Below are 13732 nucleotides of genomic sequence, written 5' to 3' on the forward strand. Positions count from 1 at the left end.
TATATTTCCAAAGTTCAGCAGCAGAAATCTAAATACCATCTATAACCTCCATTTCAGGTACTACAAATCACATCACTTCCTTCTATAATTCAGTAAATAAACTCATTCTTCATCAATAATACTGATGTTTAGGAACATAATAATAGTATTTCAGGTTACAGCAGAAGTAAAATCATCTACAGATCTTTAGTTGTTCAGTTATTCATTTAAATGTTAGATTTTGATTCATAAACTTAAGAGACAGTAATGTCTATTAAATACGACCTAAAATATTAATCTGTAATTGAAATCTGAAGGTTTCGCTCTTGCCTGCCAAAATGAGAAGTTAACCAATTACAAATTAGACTTTATCAATCCCCTGATTATAAAGAGGCTTGCCCCTGAAAGAAGCAGAATAGAAGAGTAATACTGCTACAAATTATTTTAAAGTTACATTAAAATCACTTTGAAAAAATAAAAGTTTATAACCCAAAAGTCAAAATGAGGTTTCAGGAATAGATTCAAAGTAAAGAATCTTTGGTTTTAATTTTAAAAGTCTAAACAAATGGTAAAATTACATATAAATTCAATGAAAAACATAATTTTACGAAACAAAATCAGAAGGGCTCAAATTTTATTTATATCCTAAGAGCTAAACCTACACACCACAGAGAAAAATGGTTAAGGGAATTATGGAATGTTTACACAAAGAAATATAATCATCCATTAAAAAGTTTCACAGAATTTTTGCTAAAATTAAAAAAATTAGAACTGAAAACAGAGTATTTTAAAATGTATTCCTGTAAAATGGATCTCAGCAAAGTAAAAATATATTTATGCTTAGAATATTAAACAATAAAAATAAAGTGTTACCAATGTTAATACTGGCTGGTGATGACTGCCTTCTCTATATTTCGAAATTTAATTTTTATTAATTTATTAATTCCCCAAGTTTAATAACAAGAAAAATTATATGAAATAGAAAAACTAGAAAAAAGACTAAAAGAGCATGAGAACGCTTTGCAGATACCATAATAAAGATGCTCCCTCTCTGTTCTCATACTGCCCTGGGCACACTTATCAGAGTGAATAATACCTACCTCTGTTTACTTCCCATGGTGAGACTGTAAGCTCTCCAAGAGCAAGAACTGCATTTTACCCATCTATTTATTTGCAGTGACTGGCATGTGGTATTTGATTCAGTAAATGTTTGGTACAAGGGAGGAACAATAATCTGACCCTTAACCATTTTATATCCAGGGATGCCTGGGTGGCTCAGTCGGTTAAGCGTCTGCCTTCGGCTCAGGTCATGATCCCAGACTTCTGCGATCGAGTCCCATATCGAGCTCCTTGCTCAGCAGAGAGCCTGCTTCTCCCTCTGCCTGTCACTCCCCCTGCTTGTACTCTTACTCTCTCTCTCTCTCTCTCCCACGTGCTCTCTGGCAAATAAATAAATAAAATCTTTTTTTTAAAAAAACCACTTTAGGGGCACCTGGGTGCCTCAGTCATTAAGCATCTGCCTTCAGCTCAGGTCATGATCCCAAGGTCCTGGGATCGAGTCCTGCGCATCAGGCTCCCTGCTCTGCAAGAAACCTGCTTCTACCTCTCCCGCTCCCCCTGCTTGTGTCCCCTCTCTCACTGTGTCTCTGTCAAATAAATATATAAAATCTTTAAAAAAAAACATTTTAATACAAAACACTTCTTTAAAATTTTCAATTTTAAATGAATCTTATCTCACATATAAGCTAAAAAAAAAAAAAAAATTTCCTTACATGAACTTGAGTTTATCATTAACCCAGATACAAAAAATAATGCTAGGGGCGCCTGGGTGGCTCAGTCCTTAAGCGTCTGCCTTCGGCTCAGGTCATGATCCCAGCGTCCTGGGATCGAGCCCCGCATCGGGCTCCGTGCTCAGCAGGAAGCCTGCTTCTCCCTCTCCCACTCCCCCTGCTGTGTCTCTCTCACTGTGTCTCACTGTGTCTCCCTCCATCAAATAAATAAATAAATAATCTTTTAAAAAAAAAATGCTATTTTCAAATAGTACATGATGAAAGAACCAGTATAAAACCAAAATATTCAACCACCAAATTCAATCAAGGACAGATTAAAATTATTAATCCTTTCTTATCTTTATCAACACTTACTCTTGAGAGATTCTGATGAGGAGAATCACAAAGGCTTTCACGGGAACTCTCATTCCTATAATTATGTTTTCTTGGGCTCTTAGGTCGTGTCCGACTTGGCACGTCACTATCTGAGGGTCCAGATGCATCCATCTTCAGGAAAAGTAAAACAAGTTTTTAAAATCACAGATGTAGTACTAAAACTACAAACAACCCAAATGTCCAAAGAGTGACAAATTTACACTATCAAAACTCTCATCCCTTAATATCACCAATGATTTCATCAGAAAAGTCCTTTGGTACAGGGAAAGTTTTCAATAATTCTAACTTGTACCTGAAAGCTCAAATTTTATATCATTAACAAATATATCATTAACAAATACTGTTTTCGGGGCGCCTGGGTGGCTCAGTGGTTAAGCCTCTGCCTTCGGCTCAGGTCATGATCCCAGGATCCTGGGATCGAGCCCCGCATCAGGCTCCCTGCTCGGCGGGAAGCCTGCTTCTCCCTCTCCCACTCCCCCTGCTTGTGTTCCCTCTCTCATTGTGTGTCTGTCAAATAAATAAATAAAAAATCTTAAAAAAAAAAAAACAAATAACTGTTTTCTTTGAAGTAACAGGTCTGTTTCCTTCTATCTGCCAAACATCCAAGTCTGATTAACCACAGTTTGTCAGTTGTTCCTTCAAGTAAAAATGGTATTCCATCAAAAAACGAGCCAGTTTGGGGCACCTGGGTGGCTCAGATGGTTAAGCGTCTGCCTTTGGCTCATGTCATGATTTCAGGGAGAGCCTGCTTCTCCCTCTGCCTGCCACTCCCCCTGCTTGTACTCTCTCTCTCTCTCTGGCAAATAAATAAATAAAATCTTAAAAAAAAAAAAAAGGAGCCAGTTTTCATTTCTCAACTTAAATAATCCATCAAGTACCTTTCCTCAAGACAAACATACTTTGAGAAGAGGTAGTGCCTTACATGTACTTCCCATTTCATCATACAAAACATTAAAAAGACCCATACACAGGACAAAATTTTTAATATTAATAATTTTTACTGCTTCATCAAGAACATTCTTAAGTGAAACTAGCATATTTTTACCTTACTGTGCCAGGTAGGGAAGAATACAATGACTACTAATACATTTTGACAACACTAGCTTGATTTATATTGGATGCCAACAGTTTACCCATCAATTGCTTTTGCACCATTAATGCAAATGACAACATGATGAAAAAGGCAAATGTCTTTGTATTATTATAAAATAGCTGAACTCACAAAACCCATGAAAAATTCTCAGTAACCCCCAAGGGTCTGAAAACCATACCTTGAGCACTGCTATAATAACATGTAAAGGAATGTTTATTTAAGAATTATTCAAAATGTCAAAAAGCTTTAAACGACAAGTATATGCCCATCAACAGAGAAATAGCTTTAAAAATCATGTGTACTGGGCGCCTGGGTGGTTCAGTTGGTTAAGCGACTGCCTTCGGCTCAGGTCATGATCCTGGAGTCCCTGGATCGAGTCCCGCATCGGGCTCCCTGCTCGGCAGGGAGTCTGCTTCTCCCTCTGACCCTAACCCCTCTCATGCGCTCTCTCTCATTCTCTCTCTCTCAAATAAATAAATAAATAAAATCTTTAAAAAAAAAAAAATCATGTGTACTTTCCCCTATGGGATATTACGATGGCAGCAGAAAGACTATATTAGAGCTCTAACTGCTGACTTGCAGGGATTTCCAACAGGTATATCGTGCAGTGAAAAAATAACGAGTGTGTATAATGCAAATCATAGTCAATGTACAAGTATACACATTTGTATATGTACAGAACTTTATAAGCACAATAAAAAAGTAAAGATACATACATACTTGGTTTCTAATATGGTCTGAGGGGGCCAACTTATACAAATAGAACACACACACAAAAAAAGGGCACCTAGCAAAAACATGACAGAAAATAGACACATACAATACATTAATATTTATCAAGTAAAATCATAAATATAGGGATACAGAGAGAAATTAAATGTTAAAAAAGACGAGGGTGCCTGAGTGGCTCAGTCGTTAAGCGTCTGCCTTCAGCTCAGGTCATGACCCCAGGGTCCTGGGATCAAGTCCCACATCAGGCTCCCTGCTCGGTGGGAAGCCTGATCTCCCTCTCCCACTCCCACTGCTTCTGTTGCTGCTCTCGCTATCTCTGTCAAATTAATAAATAAAATATTAAAAAAAAATACAAAGACGAGAGGTGCCTGGCTGGCTCAGTCTGTGGAGCATGCACCTCCTGATCTGGGAGGACATGAGTTGGAGCCCCATGTTGGGTGTAGAGATTACTTAAATAAATAAATAAATACTAAAAAAAAAAAAAAAAAAAAAAAGACAAAGATTGTCTTTTATACTCACATGTGCATCTGAAGATCCAGATGAATGAACATCTGATGATCTGGTCTGCAATTATTAAAAAGTCAATATTTAAATGATCTAAAAATGTATTATGCTAACAAAACAAGTATGTCTTAAGTTATATAGACTTAATCTTCCCAAACTTGTAGCAATTTCTCCTCAGCTAATAAAACCAAAGGAAATCTAGGACTTACAAAAAGATTGTGATCCAAAATAAATGTGCAAGTCAATTCTTTAAAATTCAGAATGCGTATGTGCCAAAATATGATACAAATGAGAGTAGGATATATTTGAGGCATAAACTTTTTAAACTGTAGACTGGAAACCTAACCACTATTTTTACAACAGCATTTTCGTGCAAAAGCTCTTCCCAAGTCTTAAGATACACAGTTTACTGCCACAACACTGACAGAGCAGCAACTTCTTGCTATACAGCAAAGAAACTTCCCCTCCTTCCTCCAACTACCCAATCATATAAGAAGCAGATTCTAGTAACAAGAAAATCCACACATAAACCCTTAATGTAAAAGGTACAAATGCTGCTGCAGAAAGAGTTCAAAAAAAAAGAAAATGCTTTTTTCAAATCCACTGCTGGCCACCATTTACAACTTGTTTTAAGGAGGCTGCTTCTAATTCAGCATGCCACTACTGCGGACGGTTGCACAGAAAAAGTTCAGTCTTCAAATAATGGCACTTCCCAACAATGTCAACTGTTAAAATTTCATCTTATTTTTTCTTAATTATCTACAGATCAAATTACATATGGCATACAATATTTTGTTTTTTCACTATGCAGACAAAGAAGCCAAGCTACAAGACTATTAACTAAATAACATGTGGTATCTGTCTGAAATTTTTACTTGGGAGTCCCAGAATTTAACTCTGTCATTGAGCTGTTTTTATTTTGCAAGGTATTCGGTAGTGAGATTTTACTTATTTTTATGTACAGTCAAATGTTAAAAGTGAAACCAAGAATCTTAACACCACAAATATCTAACCCTAGCTCCGAGTTCTAGATTTCAAATAAAATGCACATTATATTAATTTTTAAGAGAAAACTAAGGATTTGTAAGATATATAAAAGAGCAAATACAGTAAAACTCATGTAAGTCTACACAGTATTGCTTCATGTATCTTCTCTAAACTTAAGGCTAAGAACAGCTGGTCAGATTTTCGCACTGAATCCATTTGTTCCTCTGAACTCCACCATGCTGGGCCCTAAGCAAAATAAGCTCAAGACAACTAAGCACTGAGATACCTTCCATCACTATTCTTTCTAGCCATCTTTTTCTATCTCCAACTTTTATTGTGTCCTTCCTCATTCACTTTCTTCTCCCATCTAACCTTTCTTAAAAGGCAAGATGGTATGGAAGAAGAAATTTTTTTAATATTTAAATTTAATTCTCTGAAACACACTCTGAGACACAGTTTGAAATGTGCCCATTTGCACACACTAAGAAATGAGAAAATCCAAGAGAATAACTACTCTTAGAAAAGAAAAAAAAATTCAGTCAAGACGCTGAACAGAGAGAAAAAAAAAAATCAACTGCTTGCCAATATACTAGTATTAACCTGTTAGGTAACAAAAATGATATCCTATTTACAATAGTCACAAGAAGTATAAAGCATCTAGAAACCAACAAAAGAAATGTACACAACCCAGGTGAAGAAAACACAAACTTTACAGAAGGATTCAGTTATTCAAGTCACCTTTTGAAAAGACTCATCATATGCCTGGATTGGAAAACCCATTATTAAGACAATGTCAATTATACCCAAATTTATTTACATATTTAGTGCAATTTCATTCAACAGCTCTATACCCCAAAGGAAAATCTTTGCAAGGGGGCACAGGGGCTGCCAAAAATAATTCTAAAGTTCACCCAGAAGAATAAGCATGGAAGAGCAGCTAAAACAGTGCTACCCTTTTTTTCTTTAATCTTCTATGCCACCACATCCAAATCATCATTTCTAGGATTTAAAAATAACAGCAACAGCTTACGAAGGTGCATCAGCTGATTTCAATTAACCTAAGATGGCACTGGTCACATCTACTGCAAACTAGACATATTCCACTGATTTGCAGCTATAACTACACAGCGTTCAGAATGGAACTTCTTTAAGCTTGAGAGACGCAAACGGTAGTTAATAAGATTTTTTAAATAACCAACTTCTAAAGCTAGTGGTCCAAGTAAACAGTAAATGTAATGCTATTTCAGAAACTGAACCTCTCCCTCTTCCTAACCTAGACCTGACTATATTATTTGTCTTGGGTTTGGTTTTTATGGTTTTTTTAACTGAAGAACAACAAATTAATGATGCTTACAGATCTTCTGAAGTCTAGAGCACAATTCTTCATCCATATGAAAACACCAAAAAGCAAGAAATGAATGGACAGAATTAAAGGAAGCTTAAGACAATAAAGAAGCAGACACAAGACAAATTTATCTCAGGGTAGAGAAAGCAGATAGCACAGATGTGGTGAAGGATGGCAAGAAAATCCAAAAGAAAAAAGGATCATTCTTATGACTGCTAAGGAGATAAAAGCTAAGCCAACTACACTATACTATATGGCCCTATATGTTGGTGGCTGAGAATAAAAACTTTTTTCAAGTTAGCAACCTAGCCACAGGAACATTCATTCCTCCAACACCACCATTTTGTGTCATCAGCTTTCCCTTCCCATTACTGACTCCTAAAATGTCTTCTATCTCCTCTCGTCCTCTAAAGCATCAACTTACATCTCCACAAGTTTAACAATCTCTCCCATAGGAAGCATATCAACACCTTTATTGTACTGAGATGACTTCTAATTCTTTATTTTCAACCTTAGTCCCTCTCCTGGGTTCCAATCTGTTCTCAAACTACCTCCTGGACATCTTCATCCAAATGTCTGCAAGCTCCTCAAACTCAATATATTTAAAATTCCTTCCAAACTAGTTTCTCCTATTGACCGTATTTCTGACAATGGATTGTATCTCTCAATCACTAATAATATGGAAGTAGTAAAATGCTTTTAAGAGCACAGATTCTGGAATCAGACTTCCTGGTTTTAGGACTTTGCCAGTTTTGTAACCTTGGCCCTAGTTCCTTTCCTCTGTAAAGCTGAATAGCACCCTGCCTCGTAGGATTATTGTGAAAGACAAAAACAGGTAAAGCACTTAGAACAGTGTCTAGCAAATAATAACTGCTCAATAAGTATTAGCCAGCAACAAGCATTATAACAGGATCATCCTGGACTCCTTTATCCCCTCATAATCACATGAGTCAAATTCTGCTCATCCCACCTCTAATCACAGCTCTTCAATGGGGACTCTTCCTTTCTAAAGACACAATTGTGGTCCAGATCTTCCCTTAATTCAACCATTTACTGGTACTATGCCTTACAACAGAGATATAAGATATAAAGTAAAATAAAGCTAATAAAAGAGTCAAGTAAAACAATGGCCATTAGAGCAGAGGGGGCAGGCAAATCTAATTGGGAGTGGGGAAGAAGTTAAGAAAGCTTCCCAGAGAAGATCTGAGGTGAGATTTCTGCAACAATCCTCAATATTTATCAGGAGCACTGCAATAATCTTCCAACTGGTCCTCCTCACTCCCAAATTCTTCCTTAAGTACGCCCCAAGAATTCTTTCCTAAAGGATTTTCCTGCCTCAAATTTTCCATGGCTCTCTAATTTTACTCCGTAGCATTCAAAATCTCCACAATTTATCTCAAACTTATCTTTCCATCTCAGCAACTTTTATTCCCTATGCAAGTGCTCTATGCACTGACTAAACGAGATCACTTACCAATCCATTTCCCAGATTTATTTTTCTTTACCTCACCCATCTCTTTTTATATCCCTATCTCTATCCTTCAAACCTCTGCTCATTGTTCAGAAGAACTCAAATTCCTCTATTCTTCAAGCCTTCTCCTTCCCACCCTCCATTTAACCAGCTGTCACTTCTTTCTAAACTTTTAGATACCTCTACTTTGTACTATTATGTGCTGACTTTTCTTCCACTAGACAGCACACTGCCCAGTTTGTATAGTCTCATTTAATGTTTTCTTCCTCAAAGTCAAGCACAAGATCTGCCAAGTGACGGAGCCTCAATGTACTTGTTGACTTAACCTACTGGAACAAGTACCTACCCAACAAAATTAAGTTACACTCCACTGTCAACATACTTTGCTGTCCACACACTAACAAGTAGCAGTTACCTACCTTAATACCACTCTCCAAAGCAAACCAAGGGCCACCTCTCGAAAAAAACCTTATAGAACACTAAGCCATGTACTATGTAAGATAAAAAAAAAAAAAAAAAAACCTGAAATGATGTTTAAAGTTACATTCCAAACACTACCAATACATGAAAAGTTGTAAGTACATTTTGAATATCCTGTAGTTAATCTAAATTAAGGGAAGTCTAGTGAAAAAATTTAACTCCTGAAGAAAGAGACAGCTAACAGTACCAAATAGCCTTGAGTGCTACTGGCAAATGCATCTTGCTTTTTGAAAAGTTATTTCAGCACAATATCTAACACATGGCTGGTCTGCAATAAAATATTAAAACTACTTAAAAACAGTATAAGAAGCAAGTTATTTGTAAAATTAATATTTTCAAGTTTAATATCCTGTAGCCAAGTTTTTATTCTTATTTTAAAAAAATGATCTTTGTGAAAAAGTAGTAGAGAAGCAGCAGTCTTCAACTTGCACACCAAATGAACCCCTCTTTCATATGCCACTAAGGCAAATGAGAATGTTCCACAGGTTTACTTTCCAGGAAGAAAAAAGCTTCAGGAATAAAATCAAAAGAAAATAAAAACTGGACTTTCAGAAAACAATCAATCTAATAAGATGGGAATTTTTAAAAACCATATCAAGAGTCATACTGAAGCACCACCGCTGCAAATACTCAAGTTTCTAAAAGAGTACCAATCAAAAAAAAAAAAAAGAGTACCAATCAAGAAAACAGAAGTTCATAATTTCACTCTCCATCCACCCATAAAACTATCCACCTTATATTTTAAGATAAAGTTACAATCATACCATAACAAACTTTCACTCTGAACTAAAAGTAGCAAACCATGAAGAACCTAATTTTCAAAATTTGTGTTTCACTTAGAGTATTTTACCATATTTAAATCTTACATATCTTCAGGTACCATCAAAAGAATGTACACAAGCAGTAATAAATACCTAAGGATCACAAGCCTTGAATGTATCCTCATTTTACTTATTTCTTAGAAATGAAATACTTTTGTTAATCAGCAATCAAAACAGTTCCTTAACCAATTCAGCACTAAATGCCCAAGGAAGCCCAGCTTTATTTTTAATTTATTTATTTTTCTTGAAGTACAACTGACATACAAATTGTATTAGTTTCAGGTATACAACATAATGATTTAGTATCTGTATATATCACGAAATGATCACCACAGTAAGCCTAGTTAACATATTTCACCATGCAGAAATTTTTTTCTTGTGATGAGAGCTTTCAAGATCAACTCTCATAGCAACTTTCAAATATGCAATACAGTATTATTAACTATAGTCACCATGCTGTACATTACATTCCCTTGTACATTTTTAAATTAACATTTTTTCCTCAATGTGTAGAAATATGACTAACAAGCATCCCAACCTATATCAATGGGAATTTAACTACCAAAGAATGAGCATGAAACAAAAGAATCTGTTCATTCCATCTGTATTGCAGAATGGGTCACTCATCTGATCTCCCAGAGGAAAGAAAATCAAACCACAGAGATCAAAGGCTAGAAATTCCAAATACTACAGTATTAGCCAAAAAGATCTGATACTCTCTCCAATAAAGTCTGGACTTGTGTGAGAAATAGAAAGCAACAATGTGGGCAGTCATTATAAGATAGCTGACAACTCAGATTCTAAACCTTAGGTTTTGAATTAGCCAACATTTTGAAAAGTAAGTACTTTTAATTCCTCTAGGAAGAAAAAGGAGAGGGAAAAGGGAACTAAGATTTATTATGTACTTTATAAACATTAATTAATTTAATCCTTACATCAACCCTGTAAAAAAGAGATTACATCCATATTACAAATGAGCAAACTGAAGCTCGAGAGTTTAAGCAATTTGCCTTATTATCACAAATATAAGCAATTACCAATTCAGGATTTGAATCCAAATGTCTTTTGCTTGTTATCAAAATCCATAATCTTTAACTGCATCATGCAGCCCCCCATAATAATGAAGAAAATCACATCAATTATCACTGGAGTCTTGAGATACTCTCCTTTTACAGACATCAGTAAGGAATCTTTTAATAGCATGAACTGATGATAATCTAAAGCAATATATAAACTGAAAAGATTACTGGAAGATCCAACAATTTACTTACAGGAACAGCCACACACTCACAACCATAAGAAATATATTTTAGAAGGAAGCCTGAACATATACATTAAAATGTTTTCAATGTATCCAAGGCGTCAAGTAGGAGGTACTTAAAATATTCCTTTGAAAGAAACTAAAATTGTGAAGCTTATACGCGAATTATTACGGGTGTAGTAGCTTTAGCACTAGTTCCCTAACAGCAGCAAGCAGGGCTGTTTTTGTGAATCCGTTGAGGAAGTGGCCTGAATGATGTACCCAACTATTCCGCTCCACACCGACGGGAAACGTACTGGGGAGTGAAGAAACAAACAAGGAGTAAAAGTAGAATGTAAAACAGACAAAACTGGCCCTCTACCATAGTTTCTACAAAATTAAAGGATGAGGGGTAAAGACATTACTAATTACAAACTATGAACATCATTCACAAAATGTCATAAAGATTATGATCTGACACTGATAAAGCAAGTATAAAATGGGTTGTTTCTCAGAACAAACTAAACGCAGGGCTCTCCCAGTCCACCGTAAACTTAACTTCCTAATAACCGATTTATAATCATACACCCTCCGCAAGATGTAACAGTCCCTAAAACCTTTAAGTGTTACACAGCTTCTTGCATTAGCATCAAAAAGCTTAATAACTACTTCGGGCAGTACCTATTACTTTTAATATCGTGTTCGAGATGAGAAACTCAAAAGTAAAAAATGATTAAATGACCGGCCCAAGATGGCAACAAAGACCTGATGCTAACCACCACCTAACTACTGCTAAACTACTTCTACAGCTCAACGGTTTCACAATAGTTACACACGATACCCTGTTAGCTCAAAATCTATTTAACAATCTTGAGTGGCTGCCAAGTCTTTGGAAATTCTCTTTTCGGTGGAACACACAACACGAAGATGACGGAGACCCCGAGTCCTGAAAACGCACCCTCAAAAAAAAAAGTGCTCATTTTGTACTTCCTCTTAAGTGAGATAAGACCACGTGTAGAGCGTAGCATTAACCTTGGCGATGCAGCTCTGCAAAGGAGAGCTGCTCCCGCCTCTGCACTTCCCACCCCGCGTCCCTCCACCATTGGTCCTCCCCTCTCAACTTGCAGCCCTAGATGTTATTTATTCCCTGGAGGGCAAGAGGAAAACTAAGGGAGACCGGAAGCGTGTGAGATCTAAAACCAAAGAACCAAGGAAAGAGAGGCAAACACTTAAGCACCGGGAAGCGATTCCCGCCTCTCCCAGGTGCTGTCCGGCGGCCTCAAGAGATCAACAAACAGGAATACAGGGGCGCGTTTTCACGGCTTCAAACCTCAATCTAAATCCCTGACTTCACTCCAATGCCAAAGGCAGGCCGAACTACTCACGCCACCCACCCTGGGCCCGCCAGTCTCGAGCCGAATCCAGGCTGGGACTATAGGGAGACACCAGGCCTCTCAACCTGCGCACCACAGTGCGTCGGGGCCCAGGCCTACAGTCGTGACCAGAACATGGAATCCCACCCCAATCTCCTCCCGCTGGCCAGAAGCATCTGTAGGCCCCAGATGACAGTGATAAACTCACTGACTTATGAAGTCCTCTAAGAAATTACCTTCGAACTGGCCTTCTGAGATCCGCCTGGCGTTTTGTCCGCCATCTTGAGCTTTGCCCCTCCTTCGGCGGCCGCAGCAGCACGGGCGAGTCGAGCGCCGAAAGAGTGGATTTCAGCGGAGCCCGCCAGAGGCGCCGCAAGACTGAATAGTCGACTGCCGAGATAGGGAATTTGGGCGGAGCTGTGGCACGTGACTTCCGGTGGCAGTAATTTCCTCGGCCCAGAGCGCTCCGCTGCGTTTCGTGGGTGTTCGGTTGCCCGTCGAACTTGTGGGTCCGGGAATTTGGAGAATCTCCTTGTCCTGACTTTCAGGGCCGGCTGATATTTCACTTTTTTCCCAGCTCCCGCCCTTGGTAGGTGTGAGGCAGTTGAATTTGCTGGGTGAGGAGGAAACGGCTCCTTAAAGAAGATACGGACCGGTCGGCTGGGGAGGTGACTGGAGGTCCTGCGCTCTACGGCCAAAGACGGTGTTTGCGCCAGCTTCGGAGCTAACACCATAGTGCGAAAGGCAAACATGTAATTTGCTCAAGTTACTTTCAGATAGAACGGTGCCTGGAGAGGGGAGAAAAGGAGCATTTGACCCAACCTGAGAATCCGGCAATGGAGTTATCCGATAGACTGTTAGGGTATCTACAAACTGGGTACAAGCAGAGAGCGGGAGAAAGAGAAAATCATAGACAGACAGTATTCCAAATCTAGCATACATGTAAGCTGTGTGTCATTTAAAATTACACTTCATGGGTTAGTGTTTCCATTTTTAATCGCATAAATGGAGGAGAGCACCATAAATTTTTCTGTACTTAGCACGTTTTTAATAGGATCTGTATTCAAAGAAAGAAAACTTGGGGTGGCTGGGTGACTCAGTGGGTTAAGCGCATCTGACTCTTGATCTCAGCATAGGTCTTAATCTCATGGTTGTAAGTTCAAACCCGGCGTTGGGCTCCACACTGGTCATGAAGCCTACTTAAAAAAAAAAAAAGAGGGAAAACTTGCTTGAGAAGATCATGCCTGAACCGAGCCGGCAAGGAAAATGGAAAGGGCATTCCACGTAGAGAGAGTAGTTGAAATAAAAGCCTGGGGACATGAATCAGTACAGCCCGTTGTGCAGTCACCATAAGCAGTCAAGTTTTATTAGAAGAGGTATAGAAAGGGTCGTGACTGGAGAGATGAGTGGGAGCAAGTTCACATAGGGCCCTAAAGTGAGCAGGGTGCTTAGGAGTTAGAATTCTAGTCTGAGATGAAAAGTGGCCTCCAACAGGGTTAAGTAGGGCTGTGATGTCAGACTCAAAGTTTTAAAAGATTGCTC

At 38.0% G+C, this 13732-nt stretch overlaps 1 protein-coding gene across 4 annotated transcripts in view; it reads right to left on the reverse strand.

The window, feature by feature from the left end:
- Positions 1 to 12932, reverse strand: part of U2SURP (U2 snRNP associated SURP domain containing) — a 58737-nt gene extending 45805 nt beyond the window's left edge. For 2 of the 4 annotated variants that reach the window (XM_036113337.2, XM_036113338.2), the window contains exons 1-3: positions 12427 to 12932; positions 4489 to 4533; positions 2124 to 2255 (exon numbers count right to left, since the gene is read on the reverse strand). In XM_036113337.2, the coding sequence (XP_035969230.2) occupies positions 2124 to 2255; positions 4489 to 4533; positions 12427 to 12924 (675 nt within the window). In that variant the 5' untranslated portion in view covers positions 12925 to 12932. The remainder of the gene's footprint in view (positions 1 to 2123; positions 2256 to 4488; positions 4534 to 12426) is intronic. The other 2 variants (XM_078070871.1, XM_078070850.1) reach the window with 1 other exon arrangement.
- Positions 12933 to 13732: the final 800 nt, after the last annotated feature.

This window comes from Halichoerus grypus, chromosome 1 (genome assembly GCF_964656455.1).
Source record: "Halichoerus grypus chromosome 1, mHalGry1.hap1.1, whole genome shotgun sequence".
Taxonomy (NCBI): Eukaryota; Metazoa; Chordata; class Mammalia; order Carnivora; family Phocidae; genus Halichoerus; species Halichoerus grypus.